Source organism: Onychomys torridus, chromosome 16 (assembly GCF_903995425.1).
Source record: "Onychomys torridus chromosome 16, mOncTor1.1, whole genome shotgun sequence".
Taxonomy (NCBI): domain Eukaryota; kingdom Metazoa; phylum Chordata; class Mammalia; order Rodentia; family Cricetidae; genus Onychomys; species Onychomys torridus.
The window spans coordinates 48095459-48118511 of NC_050458.1; the positions used below are offsets into that span (position 1 = coordinate 48095459).

The 23053-nt window shown below is 49.7% G+C and overlaps 1 protein-coding gene across 1 annotated transcript in view; it reads right to left on the reverse strand.

The window, feature by feature from the left end:
* Positions 1-405: 405 nt before the first annotated feature.
* Arfgap3 (ADP ribosylation factor GTPase activating protein 3) overlaps positions 406-23053 on the reverse strand; it is a 52477-nt gene continuing 29829 nt past the window's right edge. Inside the window, exons 9-16 of the mRNA XM_036208799.1 lie at positions 22312-22451; positions 14933-15061; positions 14080-14202; positions 10413-10544; positions 9333-9456; positions 8289-8379; positions 4707-4828; positions 406-2953 (exon numbers count right to left, since the gene is read on the reverse strand). Coding sequence (XP_036064692.1) covers positions 2936-2953; positions 4707-4828; positions 8289-8379; positions 9333-9456; positions 10413-10544; positions 14080-14202; positions 14933-15061; positions 22312-22451 — 879 coding nt within the window. The 3' untranslated portion in view covers positions 406-2935. The remainder of the gene's footprint in view (positions 2954-4706; positions 4829-8288; positions 8380-9332; positions 9457-10412; positions 10545-14079; positions 14203-14932; positions 15062-22311; positions 22452-23053) is intronic.

Sequence of the window (23053 nt, forward strand, 5' to 3'; positions counted from 1 at the left end):
CTTCACTGGAGGTCTAGTCCCTAGAGTTACATCATCATTTCCCTCCTTCTGGGCCCTTTGTATCTCAGTGGAGCCAAAGTTCACAGTGCTCTCTCTTCCTGGCTGGCACTGACCTTTTTGTGTTGTTTGGATATGTGGTCCTGACTGTCATGGAACTCATATAGACCAGGATGGCCTCGGACTCACAGAGACCCACCTGCTTTTGCCTCTGCCCTGTTGGAATTAAAGGCATGTGCCACCACACCAAGCATATCCACCTTTATTTGTATCCATACATACTCACTCTCAGCAGACTTGTGGGTTTATTCTTATTAGTGTGTGTGTGTGTCACGTGCATGAGGGTGTCTGAGGTGGCCAGAAGGGGGCACTAGATGCTTTGGAGCTGGAGTTGCAGGTGGTTGGGAGCCAACGTAAGTGGGTGCTGGGAACAGAACTCTCCAAGAGCAGCAAGCCTCTCACTAGCTGAATTGTCTCAGTCCTCCAGGATTTACTTTAAAATGCTGCATTTTCACTCTGAATTTGTCTGGAGAAGGTGTTGCTCAGCAAAGGCCCTGTCCCCGGGGCTTTATCTACCAGCTCCCTCTGCACAAAGGCTCCAAGAGGACTCCCCAGACTTTCCTGGCTTCACACTCAGAAACTCCTCCCACAGCCCCAGGCCCTACCTGTGTGTTCTGGCAGCTCCTGACATGGGTTTCTTCTGTCTTTTCTAGGCCCTGTGTATCCCAGCAAGTGCTCTGCTGCTGAGCTACACTACCATTCTATTTTACTTTAACACCTTTGGGTGTTTTGCCTGCGTGTATGTCTGTGTACCACGAGTGTGCAGTGCCCGAAGAAGACAGAAGACGGTGTTGGATCCCTTGCAGCTAACAGGTGCGTACTAGGAATTGAACCCAAGACTCCTGAGTGCTCTTAACCCTTGAGCTGTCGTTCCAGCTGCTCTGCCCCCTTTAAAAAGTAAAGACCCCAAATGTGTTTCACTCAGCCAACATGAACAGCTAGCTTTCGGTACTGGTGGTGAGGTCTAAGGGGGCACGCCGCACGGCCACACCCTCTCGCGTCCTCTCCCTCTTCCCTTCCCACAGCAGAGACCTCAGACAGGGACTCTGGACAGGCAGTGCTGGCCACCAGCCGAGTGGACTAGTCCTGCACACATAGCACTCAGCCCTGTGTCCTCACTGAAATATCTGGAAACACTGACTAGAAGGTTCCAGAAGACACCAGCAAGCCTGCTGTCCAGTAGGGAGGCCCTATGGTCAGGGAGCAGATGAAAAGAGCGAGGTGGGACAGGGGCCCAGCTGCCCGGGGATGAAACAGGCAGAGAGCTCATGTGGCACATGGGGATGAGCACAGGGCTCACCGTGGGCTGGGGTGGACGGAGCTGTCCCCACTACTGAATGCCCTTGTGGGCTGTTATTGTTTGATGTTCCACATGAATGTTCAGAATGTGAACAGCTGCAGTATTCCTCATGGACGGCTGGTCCTCGGAGCATCCCTGTCAAACGATGGGCTGAGTTCTCAGTACACTGTGTATTCAAGGCCCAGGTTCCCACCCCAAGACGGAAACAATCAGTAGAAAAGGGGGCAGCACCCCTTCCCAGCACGTCAGTAATCAAGGCCGCTGGGAAAAGCCACCCTGAGGGTGCCTTGACCCTGTCATTCAGCCTACAGTACGATCCATGGGCTGCAGCTGCAGGCGTGTGCTACTGCGCCACACTCCCATGTGTGGAAGCCTGTCTGTCTGCCAGTTGTGTCGTGGAAGCCTGTTCCTCTCCCAGAGGCACCCACTGGCCACTGTGCTGTGACGATGACATCTGCCAGCCCCAGCCATCACAGGGGGCATGACGGGAGCTGGAGCCATCCGATGCCCAGTTTACACTGAGTCATTCAAGCTCTGGTGAAGAGATAGCCCAGGAACAGAGTCTGCTGAGCTGTCCGCTACATTTAGAAGTCTACAAATTGGATCTTTTAAGAACGATTCACCGAATAGTCATCTGAAATCCCAGTTTTGGTTCATCAAATTTCAAATATATTTTACTGTGCTGAACAATATATTCTGGTGCCGTCTAAAACACAGCCAAACAACTTTATCGATTTACATCTATCCTATGACTTTTGGAACATCAAGGTCAAGATAAAAAATATTAACAAAACCACCCAATTATAATTGCCATTTCCCCGAATCTGAGTTTCATCCAGAAGCCACACCGCCGCCTCACTCAGCTGGAGCTCCTGCACGCTGCTGATTTCTAGGTGCACTTGGGAGCCCTCAGCTGGCCCTGCAACACCTGTTACCAAATCCAAATGAACTCCCCTGGCACCATGGAAGCTCAGGTTGGTTAAAAGAACCGACTGGGGAACGTTTTTCAGTGTAGAGAATGTACAAAATAATGTACAAAGTGACAGATGGCTGGAAATGCTGTTTGAAATCTCCTCACTGTGTGGGGGCACCCAGGAAGCAATCTGTCAGGGAGAGGCCAGGCACTTCTGATCTTGTTTTGGTTGTTTGCACCTTTGCAGAGAGAAGTGTGTGCTGTGGCTTTATTTCCCTGGCCCATCCAGCACCAGCTAGCTCTGGCAGCCCAAGCCCACAGTCCATGGAGACTCTCCTGTGCCCCAGGTGAAGGCTCCCAGTCCAAGGAGAGGTGGTGGGAGGAGCTGGCAGCTCAGGTTACCAGCTCTCAGAACAAAAGATTCCACAAAGATAAAGCAAGGACATGCTGACTGACACAGGGCACTAATCAGAAATGAAAGCAAAGCTCCACTACATAGAAATGGGAGGCCTCGAAGGAAACGTGAAGAATCAGAAGGGTGCAGGGGGCCTTGCCAACTAGTAGAACCTGCCTGCACAGCAGCTGAGGCTCCGGTGCAGCCAGATGTGGTCCCAGGTCCATCTGAAGTGGAGTTGTACCAGGTTGGACACAGCCCGGCACCCAGATTAAGAGCCATAGCGATCCTAGAGAGAAGCAGAGCAATGCTTATTCCAGTACACTCCATTTATCTCCTCCTGGGCACATGGCGCGATCGCTGTTGACGGGCATCCAGCTCTGGGCACTGGCCGTGTCTCGGCATGAAGAGCAGAGGAGCGCTGCCCACACTGCTGCACCTCTCTATGGCCAGGATGGGGAACGGGGTTTGGAGACCTGCCTGGGATTACACCTTATGTGAGGTGCACAAGGCCTAGAGCTCCCAGGCTGTACTAAGAATTGCAAGGCAGGGGCCAGAGCCATGTCCTGAGCTGTCCAGGGAGCAAGTGGGAAGCACCGAGGGATTGTCTGAAGTTGGAAACCTAGATTTCGGTCCCTGCTCATCTTACAGAGGTTTAGTCTCTGTCTCTGCTTCTTCACTTTAAGATGGGAGTATTCTAAAAACAAGATGGCTACCCACAAAACAGGGATACTGCCTGTCAGCAGGAGAGCAGTAAGCCTCTGCAGCCTTAGGCTTCCTTCGGGGGGGGTGGGGGGGGCTTCCCCACATTTCCATCGAGGCCATAGCAGGGTCTGTCTGCAGATGAAGAGCCTCCACAGATCAATAAGAGGTAATGCCAATCTAGTTGACTCCTCAGGGCCTCATTTCACCCAATAAGATGCTTCTCAAATGACTTCACATAAGCAAGAGGATTCCAGAAGCAAGCCATTCCCATACTCTGAGAAGGCCTCACTGTCATAACAAACAGGGTCCACCTTTGCCTAAGTAAGTGAATTAAGTCCAACACAGATAAATACTTCTATAATACAGAAAAGCACGTATGTGCACACAGTGTAAAGCCAAAGCAAAACTGTCTAGAGCCCACGAGGACCAAGTTGAGGGGCAGAAGCGAAAGGTAGAGGTGTGGAGGAAATACGCATCCAGTCAATCCTATACATTTTGAAAATGTTCTTGGGGCCAGAGCACACACTAATAAAAATAAGACTCAGAAAGAGGTCAGAGTACAGTGCATTGCCAGTGTGTGGAACAGGCAAATGCGTGTTTTCAGCCTGCAGAAGACGGCTTCTGGAGAATTTGTAGTTCCAGAGAGCCGCTCAGAACATGCCACTGAGAAAAGAAGATACAGACACACAGTAATAGGGTTCCCTGTCATTTAAAAGATACCCAGCCACCAGTGTGGCTGAGCACGCCTTTAAACCCGGTGCTCGGGAGGCAGAGGCAGGTGGATCTCTGAGTTTGAGGCCAGCCTGGTCTACATAGTGCCAGGACTACATAGTCTAGAAGTAAACAGAACACTACATGTGTTATCTCAGAACAGGAAGATGGTGGATGGTTTTCATCTTAAGAATTCTCTCTTCTGTGGGGCTGGGAGATGCTCAGCAGTTTATAGCACTTGTTGCTCATGCAGGAGAGCTGGGTTCAATTCCCAGCACCCATATGGCAGCTCATAACCATCTGTAGGGCCAGGCATGCATACATATGTACAGACATGCAGGCAAAGCATTCATACCTATAAAATAAAATAATCTAAATAAAAAGAATTCCATGGAACTGGGGAATTATGTGACTCCCCAGTAAGAACTTAGAAAACGTTGTCTTGAGGCAGGGTCTCAGCCCAGGCAGGCCTTGAACTCAACACCTTTCTGCCTCAGCCCCCAGGGGCTGAGATTACAGCAAAAGTACAATACGCTTAGCCGCCCCAGGCTTTCATGTTGGGGCTATTCTGTGGCACAGCCACAGCCACAGCCCAGTCCCCTGGGAGCTCTAACAGCTTTACTCACCTGAATGGACGTCATGACCCCATTGGCAAAGACAGAGAGTTTTCCAGCAACGGATCGCACGCCTTGCTTGAACTGTGCCATGTCCGGGGCATTGGGCAGCACGTTTGAGAGGTTGTAGTTTCCTGCACACAGAGAAATGCCAGCTTGCCCATCTACCAAGGACAGGTGTAGCTCCGTGAACCCACTCCGCCTCTCGGGCCTCCTCCCACGCAACAGCTGTGTCCAGAGTCACGGTCACGCAGTGGGGCAGGGCTTGGTGGGATGTACTGGTCCCACCGCACAGTCCCTTCAGTCACCACAGCAAGGGGGACACAGCACTCTGTACAGCGGCTCTCAAGGCTCAAACTGGAATCAGAGATATTATCATGGCCAGCACTGGCCGTGGGGTACTGGAGGTACTGGGAAGGGCTGTGGGTCCTGTGCTGGGCAGCAATCAGGCTCCAGGCTTGGAGGGTACCGTGTTCATTCATCAACAAACCTGCAACAAGGGCTTTGTCAAGGACCAGGGGCACAGAAAAGAGAAGATAGGGCCCGCTGAGGTCAGCTCATCAGGTGGCCATGAGGTGGTAGAGGCACAAGCATTCGAGGCCTGAGGAGTCCCCACAGGCCCAGGACAGCTGGAGGGAGGGAGAGCTGGGGAGGCCACAGGAGCCAGGCTGAAAGCCGGTGACCAGGCAGGAGTGTAACACATCAGCCGAAGGGCGAGGGCTCCAGGGTGTGCTGAGTCTGCTCCGGCAGAGAAGAGACGGCACGGGGCAGCCAGACGAGGGATGGGCAGAATGCATGTAGACAGAAAGGCCTGCACCATGGACCTCTGCAGACAGAGGAACCTGGGGGACACCCAGAACACAGGGCTCTGTCCCTCCCAACCTCCAGGGGAGCCATGGATCTTCTTTAATGAGATATTATGAACCAAATTCTCAGAAATGGAGACAAATCAAGAAAAAAGTCCAAGATTTCAAGACTATCGAATCTAACAGCTACTTCTCTGAGGCTGGCGCTGTAACCACCGTGTTGACACCAGAGGCTACTAAGAGGAGCCGGGTCTCAGGGTAGTGCGGCCTGAGGGATGTGGGCTACAACTGTGCAGGCAAAGGCCTGGGAGCACATTTGGTCCAGGTTTGCAGGCCTGCATGGCCGTGTAGGCTGTGCTCCTGGCCCCGGAGCCAACTTTACAAGGAGGCAGCTCAGCACTAGGGTGGTTAGGGTGTAGAGCTTAGGAGCCATGGGCTACACTGAGGGGCTGCAGACACGGCTCTGTGGGTGAAGTGTTCATCAAGTGTGAGGGCCGCAATCAGAGCCCCAGAACCCATACAAATGTGACAGGTGTGGCCGCCCTTCTGTAATTCCAGTGCTTCAAGGGTGGAGCTAGGGGTTCCCCAGAGCAAGCTGCTGATTAGACCAGTCTGCTCTGTGAGCTCTGGGTTCAGTTAAGAGACCCTGCCTCACAGAACAGAGTGATGAGAGATTTCCATTAGTGTCCATCCTCCACACGCATGCATGATGCATGCACAAGTAGGTGCACGCCTTCACACACACACACACACACACACACACACACACACACACACACACGCTTCTCCCTCAGTCCCTCAACCTTCTCTAGTGGGGATCAGCCTTGAGTACCATCCATGGATGTTCAGTCACAGCCCATAGAGGACCTAGTTCACAAGAGGGCTATGGACCATCACTTCCAGATGGCTTGACCTGACACACGGGAGTGATCAGGATAAGGCACAGGTTTGCTTCTCACACTAGCTTAGCCTCTTTGCTGAAGCACATACCTAAGAATGAGCCCTTTGAAAGGCTGGCCAGCCAGCTCAGGGTGGTGGCTGCAGGTGTCCCCAGGGGAGTGGTGGTGAGGTCCAGGTGGGCAGCCACAACGTAGCAGGGGCAAGCTCTGCTCAAGACAGACCACCAGCTATAGTCAGGGGGTGGCCTGGCACCCTAGGGAGCATCTCATAAAGGCCCCCCGAAATTGCTATGGCCCCAGTATCAGAGTTCAATGGACCTTTGTTTTTTGTGGTGGGACAGGAGGCAAGCTGGAGCCAGTCAGAGCTCTGTAAATGTGAAGGGCGTGTTCGCTTCAAAGAGTTTTCTTTTTTCTTTCTTTCTTTGTGTGTATGCGTGTGAGTGTTTGTGTGTGTGTGTGTGTGTGTGTGTGTGTGTGTGTTTAACAAACAATAATGTTTCAGAGTAAATGTTCCAGGAAATTGAATTTAGAAAGCATGCAGATATTTCAACAACCTGGGTCTTGGGACTGACCTGCCCAATAGTCTCGGGACTGGCTCCAACATGCAGAGCCAGTACCATTGGGGAATGATCCCTGCTGGGAGACGTCAGGGAAGGCTGGGGGCCTTTGTGCCAGGGGTGTGGTATATCACAACAGGAAGCCAGGCTGGCAGCCTGACAAAAGGCCAGGGTGTGGAGATCAGATGGGAAAAAGCAGCAGATTGCTGGCTGAAGCCTCACTGGGCAGTGACTGACCATTAACAACAGCCTCTGTATCTGTGGGCAGGAAGGATGGGCACAGGAGCCATGGTTCTACCCAGCCTGTCAGGCCACAGACATTTCTCTCTGAACACAGTTGTCTACCTGACAGCCCGTGCCAGCACATGCCATCCTAGAACAGCCCTCCCCATGTAAGCCAGCAAGCTGGCAATGCCACTGTTATCTCAGGGCCATAATGACCACACATGCCCAAATGCACAAAGAATGTTCCAGACAGCTGAGACTACCCTACACCTTCTCTGTTGGGGCTGCATCCACTCCATATGTCTAAAAGGCAGTGTGGCTGCCAGGATGGTCACCCTACACAGTCTGGCTGTGAAGTAAATGCTGCAAACCGAGGTACAGAGCACTCAGCCTGCAGCATTGGCTCCTGGGACCTCTCTCTTCCCCTTGGTTCTTTTCCTGAAGTGACCTCAGAGGCTGCTGCATTTCACACTCACACTGTGGTGGAGGCCATGTGGGATGCTCACACAGGCCTTCTGGGACAGGGAGTGCACAGGAAAACGCAACAGGCATAGTTCTGTGTGGGCAATGAAGGGCCTGCTCTGGGACTTGCCTCATAGACTGCAGCCCTGGGATGAACAGACACCGGATGTAGGATGTACATGGGGCAGCAGAGATGGACACCTGCCCATTTCCAAGCTGCATTGGATCTTCCCTAGAGTCACTCAATCCTTAGTGCCTCTGTGTGTCCTCAGGGCTGAGGGGCCGAAGTGACTCTTGGGTGCTGGAACCTGACTGGTTGGTACCTTACACTTTATCTCAGGTCCAACTACCCCACAGGCAGGAGATGGAGGCTAACCATGCCATGACCCCAGCTAGAGAGTGGCTGGCACCTCCCAGGAGCCTCTTGCCTCCTGTATGAACCAGGTTCTGGATACTAAACTGCCAGGTGACAGGGTGCGTGGCATACTCTTCATGTCTTGGTCTCCTCTCCCAGGTCATCTGGAATGTCAGCTTCAGTTCTCACTCTCACACAGGGACAAGGGTGTATGGTGACAGGGCATGGAATCTTGGGAAGGGAAAGGTCCTGTGGAGACGCACGTGCCGGGGAGCCTCATGAGCCCTCACCTGCTGCCTGCTTCCTCTGCTCATCGAAAAGGTCCGCGGAGCTTATGGAGGAGCTGGTGGAGAGCCTCTCTAACCGCGCCCGGGTCTCAAACTAGACAGAAAAAGGCTGAGTTAGACTCTGAGAACTGCTGAAGAGAGACTGGGATGGGTTTGCTCCCCTGGGCTCTCTACCTCCCATGTCACCCCCAGCCAGGCCCTGGAGATGGAATAAAGGGCGTGTTCTGCAATGCTATAGGCCTCGGGTGGGCAGGGCAGTCTCCCACATCACTGTCAATGTGGTCAGTAGGAGGGGCAGCCAGAGCTCATGTACTGCTCTCAGCCGCTCTAGGAAAACCCCTCGGTGCTTGGCACCCCACTTAGTCCATCAACTTGAAGTCTTCAAATTTCTCCGCGCACGCACGCACATGCATGGGTGTGTGTGGTACTGGAAATAGAACCTAGGCCCACAAGTAGGCCAGGCAAGGGCTCTTCCAGGAGCTGTACTCCAGACCATCATGAAATTTAAAGTAAAACCAAGTTGAAGGGCTGGCGTCCCCTCTGGCAATGAGGCCTCGGCTATGAGACAAATTAACACTCTGGGAATGACTCCTCAGATCTGCCCCCACCAGCCAAGCCCTCTGCACTTGAGCACTAGAAAGAAGCGGGCTTAGCCCCAGCTTAGCCACTCCCGGATGAATGTGCTCATTTGTGAGGCAGGAGACTGCTGGCTAATGAAGATTCCACCCACAGACATTTCCAGGCTTCATTTAACATTGTTAAACTGATCAAAAGCAATCGCTGCTGCATAAAAACCTGAATTTGCTCAAAAGCTACTGACTGGTGGCCTCTCCCCAGAGAGGTGGGAGAGCAATGAGACTGGGTTCCTGACTCCACAGCTGCCCAGGGTGCTCAGGCAGGCCTGGGCTCTGGTCCTGCCTCCAGTGTTATCGTCTGGGGGCTTCTGGCCAGATCCCTCCTCCCTCAGCAGCCCATCCTCTCATGGTCCCCACAGCTAAGCTTCCTTCCTGGTTCTCGGGGCCCCTTAGGAGCTCTCAACACCCTTACATCCGCCTGGGCTTGTCTGCCAAAGTACATGTCTGAAGAAATGGCCTTGACGTTGCCAAACTTCTTCTGGGCTTCATCCGTATTGCCAACAGGCTCATAATCTGGCTTCCGGCGAGCACTGGGTCTACAGGGAAAACAGCCAGAGTTGGTCACACCATGGGTGGTGAAGCAGACTGGTTCACACCTCCACTTACGTGGAGTCTCCCATCTCAGCCGAGTCAGACAGCACCGCCCACATTGTCACACAGTGTATAAATTGCATGGGGTACAGGACACCCCGGTTACTAGGGCAACCTTGGGTTACGCGTGTAGAGTTCCTTGGTGGGGACAATAAATATGAGCTCCTCTTCCAACTGTAGAGGAAGCGCTTCAACAGGGGAGCTGTGGAGCGGAGGCCACCTCAGCCTGAACCGCGATAGTCAGGCGACTGTGGAGCTCAGAGTTCAGGGCAAGGTTACAGGACGACCAGTCCACACTGTATCTTCCCACATGGGAAGATTAAAAAACAAACAAACAAACAAAAAAAACAGGATAGCAGGGGCCAGGGGCTGAGGACAGAGCAAGGGACTTGGGAGAACAGAACGTCCTGAACTTGTTCTTAGTGGTCATTATATGACTGCGTGTTAGTCAAGATGATGAGACTGTCCCAGGTGTAATCTGAGACAGAGGCAGGAGAATCTCGAGTTTGAGGCTAGCCTGGGTAACTCAGTGAAACACTGCCTCAAAATAAAACAATAAAATTAAATTCGAAAGGGCGTATATTGTAGTTCAGTGTAGTCTGCTTGCCAAGCATGCTTCAGGTGCTGGGTTTAATCCCCAGCACCACACTCCCCACCCTACAAACAGGGACTCATACAGTTTGCAAATAGTCTTCAAATGGGGGAAGGTGACTCATTCATGACTCATTCATTGTTGAGAATCCCCAGGGAATCGCCTCACACCTGCTTTCTATCAACCACAGGTTTCTGGCATGCACCCCCAATGCACAGCCACTTCCTACAGCAGCAGGACACTGGTGACCCAGCTGTCACCCGCTGGTCCTCTGACAGAGGACCTGGCTCCCTAGGCTGCAGCTCCCACCTGTCTGAAGAGCCTGTGCTTTTCATGGCAGGCTCAGGCTCTCTGCTGCTGTCTTTCTTCCAGTAGGAATCGGCACTGTCGTCCCAGCTAGAAAAGGAACTACCTCTTAACTCCATGGGGTCGTCAAAGTACCTGTTGGAACAGGAGGAAAAGGTGACCAGGGAGTTCTTAGGGCACTCGCTCCTTTTGAGGGAACCTGACCTCCCTGCCCGGTCTTGTTCTGAGATCAAAGACAGGCATGACCCCAGCTGTGGCCAATGAACATGAGCTGATGTGAGGGTCCAAGGTCTTCCCAGCAACTTTGTCCCAGCTGACCTTGCTCTCTGAGGGCTTCCAGGAAGAGGTAGGCCCTTTCCTCTGTTGTAGCCTCAGGCTGCTGAGACTGCCACCCCCCTGGACAGTTACCAGGTCATAGGGCAGAGCCCAGAGGCTGGCTGGGCCCCTCAGAAGCACATGGGGGTAGTGGTGTCAGTACTAGATGGGGAGGGGCCAGGATACTCAGGTTCTTCTCAACAACGGTGCTCAGTGTTCTGGAGATCACACTCCAAGATATGGGCATTCTTCACAACCTTATCTGGACTGGAGAGGCATTGGGGCGCCTTTAAATTATAAAAGTAGATGCCGCCTGCATGGGTGCCCCGAGCAGTCTACACATGGGGACCTTCTACTTCTCATTCACTCACAAGAGCCTCTCTGTGCCCTGGCACCCTGTAGGGGATACCTAGTCACTCACAGGCAACACTATGCCAGCTAGCCTGCACAGCCATCAGTCCCATGCCAGGACTCAGCAGCTCTCCCCATCACTGACCTTCACCTAGCGTGGGCTCTGATTTCTGGGTCCCATTTCTCCATGAGCTTTCCTTCATGCTAGCCCTCATACTGCACCTTCCTCACCTCTGAACATATCCCTGCAGGTCCCTGGGGAAAGCCTTCAATAGCACACTGTCCTGTTGTCAGTCACTGCCCCCCCCCCACCAATGGCCATTTGGACTCCATGGGGCTCAGCAAACAGTCCAGTTTCATTATTCTGAATGCACTGTTATAATAATGCATCATTTATAATTTGGAAATAATGGAATTCACTATAAAAAGCCATGCAAGGATATGTCCCCTGGCTTAATAGAAACAGCATTCTTCCATAATTCATAATACGCAAGTCCTAATGGCTGATGAATAATTTGGAAGCAGTAAAAGCACTCTGTGGTACTGACATGTGGCTTTCAGGGTGTGTTCACCTCACCTGCCAAAGCACCTACCCCAACCCTGCTCTGTCACTGTGGTCATCAAATGAACTAGAGGGATGTTTCTGTCCCCAGATAACCTGCGGGTCACCATCTACATGGCACCAAAATCTTGCTGCTCTACATCTAAACAAGTGAAATTGGTCCCCGTCACAGTGGCATTTGGGACTCAACCTTCTGATTGAGAGAGATTCCTGGAGGCTCCAGGCACATATAAAGGTTGATCCTGACTGTAGACAGTACCAGGTTATGAGGCCCTGTACAGAAAGTCAGTCTGGTGCCTATCCACTCCAGGTCACCATCCACATGGCATCAAAGTTTTCTCTGCTCTATATCTAAACACCATTTGCCCCCAGGTTTCAGACTAAGTAACTGGTCCCTGGCATAGTAGTCTTTGAGCCTTCAGAACTGATTCTTCTGACTGAGCCAAGGAAGAGGTGTTTCTGAAAGTTCTAAGGCACATATAAGCCCCACATGAGTTCCTCCATGAGCTGCCTGAGGCTGTGGGAATGGGAAGGGTCCTACTTAGCAGGCGACCTTACCCAGAACCCTTTCTCTCTACCCGAGCACAGAACTGGTGCTCCACGGAAGTGATTCTGTCTTTTCCTACACCACCCTCCATGGGCATCACTAAGGAACAGGGAAGTCAGCAGCAAGTTGGGAGAACGCAAGGGTCCTCAGACCTCAGCCCAGCCCTCATCAAAACTGTATGTGAAACGACCTGATGTGTGCTTTCCAGGGCCAGTCACAAACTTGACTTTCTCCTGCGTAACAAGTATTTTGGTTTTCTCAAATGGTACAGTATGGACAGACCCGAGTACACTACTGAAGCCTATGGAGGCTGGAGACGGGGAGGCAGGGAAGCAGGCAGTCTCTGACTGTGCCAGCAAGGAGCCACAACCAGCTCTTTCCAAAGTACTGGGACTAGGGTAACTTGGAGCTGTGCTTAAAAAGAGCTGTTTGCACAATTCCTTACCTAGGAGCTTAGACAGGAAAGGCAACAATTAGTTGACTCTAAATAACATAACCTCTGCCTGTTCTACCTACAACAGCCATGTCTTTGGCCACGTGACACCACATGACATCACTGACAGATGTGTCCCATCCTCACCAACTCCAGATGTGAAAGGGTCCTTGGTGTGGGCTAAGGCAGCTGCCCAACTGGCCACTCACTGAGCACATGTCTCTGGATGAGTTCCTAGGCTACAGTAGAAACTAGTCACAGTAGAGCTATGCACTCTGTCCGTAGTGCCTCCTATGGGCCCTGCAGGGCAGCCGCCCCCAGGACCCTTCACTGACCAATGAGGAGGCTGCAGCGTGGGCATTTTAATAACATGGCCATTTCCATGCAGTTCTTATGTGGTACAGCCAGCATTCAACCCAGGTTACTGGGTCTCCGAACTTACATGTTATGTCAAAGCCATCCCAAGTTCCTGTGAACCCGACAACATGACCCTATTCAAGATGACACTAGTCCTCACCACATTCAGCCTGTTTTGCCCCAGCAGACAGCAGACACAAAAGAACAGAACCAGGCTGTCCTAGTACCATGGGATCCCTTCAGAGAACAGTCATGGCCTTCATGAATAAATACATACACAAATACGATTTAATACTGGATTCTTCTGGAAGCTGTCAGAAGCCAGTGTTCCAACACAGAAGCCGCTCAAGGTCTGGGCATGCTCCAGTCCTTGCCTTGAAGACAGGACTCTGCCTCTCTCCACTCTTCAGTACAGAAACATCTCATCTACCTCTGACTTTAATCCTTAGTTGCTGACTGTATCAACAAACACTTTCCTAGTTGTAAACACTGCCCCTTACACTGTTTCCCAGCCTTTGGTCCTACACAGACTTGCATCAGCCAAAGCTTTCAAACTGTGCCAGGCACTGATCTGTACTGGCTCTTAAGTGTTGTAGAATATTATTTTAAGATGTGTTACTTTGGTTTATGTTGCATTTGTTAAATTCTGTGAAGCTGTGTTACTTTGCCTGTCTAAAACACCTGATGGTTTAATAAAGAGCTGAATGGTCAATAGCGAGGCAGGAGAAAGGATAGGTGGGGCTGGCAGACATAAATAAATGATAGAAGGAGCTATCTGGGAGGAGAGGAAGAAGTAGCCAGAGAAGGAGGAGGACATCAGGGACCAGCCATCCAGCTACACAGCTAGCCATGGAGTAAGATCATAAGAAAAGGAAAAAGCCCAGAGGCAAAAGGTAGAAGGGTAATTTAAGGTTAAGAAAAGCTGGCTAGAAACAAGCCAAACTAAGGCTGGGCATTTATAATTAAGAATAAGCCTCATGTGTGATTTATTTGGGAGCTGGGTGGTAGGCCCTCCCAAAAAGTAAAGGAAAAAAACCCCAAAACAACCAACAACATTTAAGGCCAGCCCCTAATGCACCCATGGCCGCAGCTAGGCTCAGCCCACCTGGAGCTGGAGGTGAAGTATGACTCCTCAGGGTCCTCTTGGTACTTCCTCCTTGGCTTTGCCAGTGTAGGGGACTCCTGCTCGATGGTCTGCATGTCTGAAGTCACAGAATGGGAGATGCCACTTGGGGACAGAATAAAAGAGGAAATATTACATCATTGGCCTTCTAAAGGCTTTTGTCTTACCAAACAAAAGAATGCTTTAAGCTGATCAGGAGGGCTGGGAAACCCATTGTGAACTAGAAGTCATTCTGAGGGTAGGACCGGAAAGAAGACAGCCATAAGCATGGGGTGTGCTGGGGGCATCCACTCCAGTGTATACTTCATGGAAACTCAGATCCATTTCCTTCTCCTTCTCTTCAAGAACCATGTGTGCCATCACACACACACACACACACACACACACACACACACACACACACACAATCTCATGTAGCCTAGGCTAGTCTTAAACTAGCTATCTAGCCCAGGCTGGTCTTGATGTTGCTGATCTTTCTGTCTTTACCCCTGAGGGCTAGGATTAGAGGCACACACCACTATACTTAGCTTTACCCCCAACTAGTTTGTATTTGTTGTTTGTTTTGAGACAGACAGGGACTCTTGCAGCTCAGAACGACCTTGGGTGAACCCCCAATCTTGGTTTCTATGGTGCTGGGGATTCAACCCAGGGCTCTGTGCACATCCGCCCATGAAGCCCAGCCCCAGCCATAATATACCAAATACTAAGGCAAAGACAGACAACTAGGAGGAAAGGCACCCAAGAAATGCCTCTGAGGCTGAACCGGCCTTAGACCCCTTCACTGTGAGCAAAGTGCACCAGGCTGAACCGGGCTGAACCGGCCAAGCGGACCTACCTCCTGCAGCTTCCAAAGCCCATGCCCAGCCTCTCAGCTTCCGCCTTCTTCTGGCCGCTCAGGTTCAGTTTTTCATCCTTCTTCATGTGAATGTCGAGATCCTTGTAGGCCAATCGTAATGACGAGACGCTGCTGGGAAAAGCACAGGCTCGTAGTTCAGCTTTAAAAGCACAATCCAAGCTTAAAACCACAGGCAGAGCGGAGACACAAAACTTCTCCTTCAGCTCCAGGTGTCACCTGTCTTCCCCCAGGCAGCACACTTGACAGAATGCTGCCTTCAAGTCTTTCTCAAATACAAGTTCAGGACTTTCTGGCTGCTCGTCTGATTGTCTGGTACCATGCCGAGTGTCTCGGTTACTTCCCAGGATTCTTCCTTTGACTGACATCTGATTACATTTCCCTGAGACATCTCAGTGTGTGAGGTTAGGAAACTTGTCTACTGTGTCATTTAAAATGAAAATATGGTCACTCCAGGCGATCTGATGCCCTCTTCTGACCTCTATAGGTACCTAAACAAACATGCAAACTTCTACATAAAGACAGCACATATGCAATTAATTTTTTTAATTTAAAAAGATAAATATATCTAAAATTGATTTCACAAATATATAAATCATTAACCATAGTTCAAATAATTTCCTGTAGTGTCTCTTTATTTATCAGGCTACTGAGAACATTTGAAATGAACAGTCATTACCCATCCAGCCACTGTCTCTAGCTTTAAAACCATTTTTTTTATTGTGTGCACACATGTCGTGTATGGGATAGGGGACATATATATGGTGTGTGTGTGGAGGTCAGAGGACAACTTACAGAGTCAGTTATCTCTTCCCACCAAGGGTTCCGGAGATTGAACTCAAGTCATCTGTGAGCCATACCCCGATTTCTATTAAAGAGGGTACCACTGGGCCTGGTACCACTGGGCCTGGAACTTGTGTGCACACTGCCCTTGCTCCCAGGCTTCCACGAGCATAAGCTGTACCTAAGCTCATATAGAAAGTTATGCCCCACCAGCAGGACATTTGGTGCCATGAGAAGTGACATGCCTACCATCTGCCTCCCAAAGTCCTGGTCAGCGCCCGGGACCGCTCGCCAGCGAGCCATCAGAACCCTGTGCAAAGGTGACTCCTGTGACGTGGCAGGAGACACACCAGGGAAACTCTACTCCTGTTTTTGCTCTTTTCTTCTTGTAACGAGACGTGGGGGTTTCTCGGGTCAGCTCTGACCTGGCAGGTGTCTCTTCTTTAACTTGCTCACTATCATCTTCCTTAGCAAACCAACAGGGAAACACCAGTTTTCTTTCAAGTCACAATCTCAGAAACTGCAGTGGCAGCAGGGCCTGGAGATGAACGGAAGAACTAGGAAGACCCTGGGAGGGGCTCTCTGAGGACTCCTGACAAGGGACTCCCCTCACTCCCAAGCCAGCAGCCTAGCCTGCCAGGATGAGGCGCTACAAAGGGCCTTAGCTTCACATCCTGACAGTGCAGGACATGCCGACACTCTCCACTGATTCACAATCACTAGAAACATCAGCTTCCAGGCTTCATCTTCACTTTTCCCTGGTGAACACAGAGCTAGGACAGGGTGAGACAGGTCTGCACAGCAGTGATAGGCAGTCAGTTGCATGATGTCCTGGAGAAAGGCAACAAAGCTGCCAAACTGGGTTCCCGAGTCAATCATTCTTTCCCTCCCCACCATGCACCTCTGCACAGAGGCTTTCTGCATGTCTGGCCAAGGCTCTACCCACACATTGTGGGATAGTTGTACACTGTGTGAAGACATGTTGCTGTGATTGGTGTAATAAAAAGCTGAATGGCCAATGGTGAAGCAGGAGAGTATAGGTGGGACTTCTGGGCAGAGAGAACTCTGGGAAGAAGAAAAGGCAGAGTCACCAGTGAGACACAGAGGAAGCAGGATGTGCAGTATGGAGATGAGGTAATGAGCTACATGGAAGATCATAGATTGAAAAAAAAAAAAGTTATAAGAGCTAGTTGGTAACAGGCCTAAGCTAAGGCTGAGCTTCCATAATTAACAATGAGTCTCTGTGTTGTTATTGCAGGCTGGAAGCCCAACAAGAAAGTACTATCGCACCCACAAGCTGCAAGCCAAGCCCTTATTGATGTGTTTTCAATGAATCCTAAGGACAGCCTCGTGGAAGGTGTGGCCAGTAGCCCATGCTAATCTCCCTGTGTTCTGCTTCTCCAGCCTCCTGAGCACACAAAGGAGGGTGTGGGTGTGTCCCACAGCTCTTATCTCACCAGGCTTTTGAGTTTACTTCAAGGCCCAGCAGCACAAGCGGAGTCACTTCCAAAGAGCTGCGCTAACCTGTTTCTGCCCTGGTCAGGAAGCAATGAAAAGAGAAACTCAAGTCTGACACTCCATACCTGTCACAGAGAAAGTGTGTCTACACAGGTCAGTGCTGCCCCTGGCGTTCTGAGAGCTCAACAGGGAAATAACAATCTCAAACCATCTGGGCTTAGCTGAGTTTCACTCAGCAAACCAACATCAGCACGAATAGGAACAAGTTGCACTGGCCAAGCACCTACTGTGTGCCAGTTGACTGACTGAACTCCTACTGTGCTCCAGGTACTGTGGTCAGGATTTTAATAAATGTCATCTGTCATCTAAAGTGTACCTTGAAAGAACCTCACAAAACAGGGTCATTTATTTTGCTCACTATACAATGGACTGCAATTCCAGCTAAAACAGATAAAAAACACAGGAAGACAAGAGACCCCACAGAAGACAGTCCACATAGAAATAAGACTCCATGGAAGACAGTCCACACAGAAACAAGACTCCACAGGAGGTAGTCAACACAGAAACAGGACACCACAGAAGACAGTCCACACAGAAATAAAACATCACTGGAGACAGTCCACACATAAACAAACACCACAGAAGACAGTTCACACAGAAATAGGACATCACAGAAGATGGTCTCCACAGAAATAAAACATAACAGGAGACAGTCCACACAGAAACAAGCACCACAGAAGACAGCCCACTCAGAAACAGAACACCACAGGAGATGGTCCACACAAGACCAGGATATCACAGGAGATAGTCCACAGAGAAACAAGTACCACAGAAGAGAGTCCACACAGAGAAAAGATTCCACAGAAGACAGTCCACACAGAAAAAAGACTCCACAGAATATATTCCACACAGAAAGAATCACCACAGAAGACAGACCACACAAAACTAGGACATCATATGAGACAGTCCACACAGAATCAAGAACCACAGAAGACAGTCCACACAGAAAAGAGACTCCACAGAAGACTTTCCACACAGAAACAAGCTGTCAGAGAATATATTCCACACAGAAACAATCACCACAAAAGACAGCCTACTCAGAAACAGAACACCACAGGAAATGGTCCACACAAAACCAGGATATCACAGGAGACAGTCCACACAGAAACAAGTTCCACAGAAGAGAGTCCACACAGAAAAAAGATTCCACAGAAGACAGTTCACACAGAAAGAAGACTCCACAGAATATATTCCACACAGAAACAATCACCACAGAGGACAGTCCACATAAAACCAGGACATCACAGAAGATGGTCCACACAGAAACCATCACTGCAGAAGACAGTCCACACAAAACCAAGACTCCACAGAAGACAGTCCACACAGAAAAGAGACTCCACAGAAGATACTCCACACAGAAACAAGACTTCAGAGAATATATTCCACACAGAAACAAGACATCACAGGAGAAAGTCTACACAGATACAAGTACCACAGAAGATGGTCCACACAGAAACAAGACATCACAGGAAACAGTCCACACAGAAACAAGATTCCACAGAAGACACTTCACACAGAGACAAAACATCACAGGACACAGTCCACACAGAAGCAAAACATCACGGCAGACAGTCCACAAAGAAACAACCACCACAGAAGACAATACACACAAAAACAGGGTATCACCAGAGACAGTCTACACAGAAACAAGTACCACAGAAGAGAGTCCACACAGAAATAAGAATCCACAGAAGACAGTCCACACAAAAACAAGACTCCACAGAAGACACTCCAAACAGAAACAATCACCACAGAAGACAGTCCACACAGAAACAAGCACAAAAGAAGACAGTCCACACAAAAACAGGTTATCACAAGAGACAGTCCACACAGAAACAAGTACCACAGAAGACAGTCCACACAGAAATAAGAATCCACAGAAGACAGTCCATACAAAAACAAGACTCCACAGAAGACACTCCAAACAGAAACAATCACCACAGAAGACAGTCCACACAGAAACAAGCACAAAAGAAGACAGTCCACACAAAAACAGGTTATCACAAGAGACAGTCCACACAGAAACAAGCACCACAGAAGACAGTCCACACAGAAATAAGAATCCACAGAAGACAGTTCACACAAAAACAAAACTCCACAGAAGACACTCCAAACAGAAACAATCATCACAGAAGACAGTCCACACAAAAACAAGCACCAAAGAAGACAGTCCACACAAAAACAGGTTATCACAAGAGACAGTCCACACAGAAACAAGCACCACAGAAGATGGTCTACACAGAAACAAGACTCCACAGAAGACAGTCCACACAAAAACAAGACTCCACAGAAGACACTCCACACAGGAAAAGTCACCACAGAAGATAGTCCACATAGAAACAGAGAACCACAAAAGACAGTCCACACAAAAACAGCATATCACAAGAGACAGTAGACACAGAAACAAGTACCACAAAAGACAGTCCACACAGAATGAGAACACCACAGAAGACAGTCCATACAGAAACAGAACATCACAGGAAACAGTCCATACAGAAAGAAGACTCCCTGGAAAACAATCCATACAGAAACAGGACTCCCTGGAAGACAGTCCACACAGAAACAGAACATCACAGGAAACAGTCCACAGAAAACAGTTCACACAGAAACAATCACACAAGACAATTCACTCAAGAACGAGACTCCCCAGAAGACAGTTCACACAGAAACAAGACTCCCTAGAAGACAGTCCATACGACAATGAAACTCCCCAGGACACAGTCCACATAGAAACAAGACTCCATAGAAGACAGTCCACACAAAAATATGACTCCACAGAAAACCATCCACACAGAAACAAGCAACACAAAAGATGGTCCACACAAAAAATGAGACTTCACAGAAGACAGTCCACACAGAAACAAGACTTCACAGAAGACAGTCCAAACAGAAACAAGACATCACAGGAGACAGTCCACACAGAAACAAGCACCACAGAAGATAATACACACAGAAACAAGACATCACAGGAGACAGTCCATACAGAAACAAGTGCCACAGAAGATAATACACACAGAAACAAGACATCACAGGAGACAGTCCACACAGAAACAAGCACCACAGAAGATAATACACACAAAAACAACACATCACAAGAGACAGTCCACACAGAAACAAGCACCACAGAAGATAATACACACAAAAATAATATATCACAAGAGACAGTCCACACAGAAACAAGCACCACAGAAGATGGTCCACACAGAAACAAAACTCTACAGAAGACACTTCACACAGAAACAAGACATCACAGGAGACAGTCCACACAGAAACAAGCACCACAGAAGATGGTCCACACAGAAACAAGATTCCACAGAAGACACTTCACACAGAGACAAAACATCACAGGACACAGTCCACATGGAAACAAAGCATCCCAGGAGACAGTCCACAAAGAAACAATCACCACAGAAGATGGTCCACACAAAAACAAGACATCCCAGGAGACAGTCCACACAGAAACAAGTACCACTGAAGATAATCCACACAAAAACAAGACATCACAGGAGACAGTCCACACAGAAAGCAAGTATCACAGAAGATGGTCCACACAAAAACAATACATCACAGAAGACAGTCCACACAGAAATAAGACATCACAGGAGACAGTTCACACAGAAACAAGCACCACAGAAGATGGTCCACACAGAAACAAGATTCCACAGAAGACACTTCACACAGAGACAAAACACCACAGGACACAATCCACATGGAAACAAAACATCCCAGGAGACAGTCCACAAAGAAACCAGCACCACAGAAGATAGTCCACACAAAAAACAAGACATCACAGGAGACAGTCCACACAGAAACATGTACCACAGAAGATGGTCCACACAAAAACAAGACTGCACAGAAACAGGACTCTTCAGAAGACAGTCTACAAATAAATGAAACTCCACAGGAGACAGTCCACACAGAAACAAGCACCACAGAAGATGGTCCACATAGTCCCCCGGCGAGTGGGGGAAGGGATTGCCTGGTGTGACAGCCTGAGTTGATCCCTGGACCCCACATGGTAGAACCAGAGAACCTACTCCTGCCATGTTGTCCTCTGACCTCCACATGTGTGGTGACTCTGTGTGTGTGCATACACACATAGGGTCCTGCTGCCTTTCCCTCTGCCCTGGTGGCACGTGCTCTCCCTCCTCGGCCTCTTAACTGTGATCTGCTTGTTGGACATGTGCTGTGGGGAGAACCACACTCTGTGTAGTTAGTTGTGCGTGTGGCTTCTTTCTTTGCTTAAACTTTCAATGTACATCTGTGTATTCATTCTTTTCTCAGCTCAATCAAATCGCACTGTGAGAACACACCACATCCCTGTGAGACACATCCGGGTTCCTTCTACTCGGCTATGAGGACGCATGCCATGTGAACGCTCTCATATACTGTAGGCAAGTGCTCTACAACTGAGCTACAGCCCAAGCCTCAGTTGCCTTCCCATTGCTACCAACAACCCTACAACGGCTGTGTCCTACCTCCTGACAGTCTTCCTGTGCTAGGCAAAGACTGCAGACCCTCATGCATGCAAAGTGGGTCCTGTGCCACTGGCCCAGAGGTTCTCAACCTTCCTAACACTGCAGCCTTTTAATATGGTTCCTCATGTTGTGGTGACCCCCCAACCATAAAATTATTTTCATTGCTACATCATAACTGTAATCTTCCTGCCATTATGAATCATAGTGTAAACATCTGTGTTTTCTGGTAGTCTTAGGCGACCCCTGTGAAAGGGTGGTTTGACGCCCAAGGGTTCAAGACCCACAGGCTGAGAACCTCTGCTCTAGCCTGTCTTTTCTGTTGCCTTCCTGGATAAGAGGTGGCATCTCCCTGACACTGTGCCGCATCTGCCCTTCCTGCCCATGGCTCTCTAGGGCCCTCTGCTGCTCCCCAGAGCCACTGGTCCTGTCCCTTCTAATCCACATGCCCGTGTGACACAAACTTTCAGGAAACTACACCCTGCATAGCACGCTCACCCAAAATACAAGGTGTTTGGAAAACACACCAAGTCAAATACAGACAACCCCGCTCCCTACAGTGTTAAGAAAACAAAGGAAGCTCACATGGACTCCTCCTTGGGGGCGGTGCTGGCCAGGCCTTCCTGCTCCTTCCTCTTATCCACGGCCTGGGCTTGCTTTTCGATCTCTGTGAAGGATGCGTTTGTCAGCTTCTGGGCTCCCAAGCTTCCTTTTTTGGCTCCAAGCTGGAACATATGTAAGATTTCATTCTACCCAGAGTTAAAAGCTGTAACTGCAGCTGTAGACTCTGAGATCCCTGGCCTGCCAGGCCTGTGACAAGCATTGCCTTAGTCCCCTCAGTGAGGCTGGCATTTTGAAGGAAGTGCATAGGATTCATGGGATTCAAGGCAGTGGCCAGGACCTCCTAGTGAGGGGAGCAGGGGAAGTGGGGTGCTCCCCCCCCAACCCTCACCTGCAGGGGTAACACTGCAGGGCATTGGCAGAATGGAGACTTCTTCATAAAACCACCCTCCGGTCCTCACAGGATAGAGATGTCCCTCAGAATCACTGGCAGGAGAGAACTCTCAGGGCTCCTCAGCTACAAGTTTTTCCATTTGGTCATAGACAGAAAACAAGGTTCTCAAAATACCAAGTATAATACTCATTGAACAGAAAAGCCACATTTATTATATTATGGCTCAAAATAAGTGAGAATACTCTCTAATTAGGGTGAGACAGGATCCCAACATAGTTTTTTAAAATTTTTCTTTCTTTCTTTTCTTTTTTAAGACAGGGTCTCACTATGTAGCCCTGGCTGGCCTGGAACACACTCTGTAGCCCCTGCATC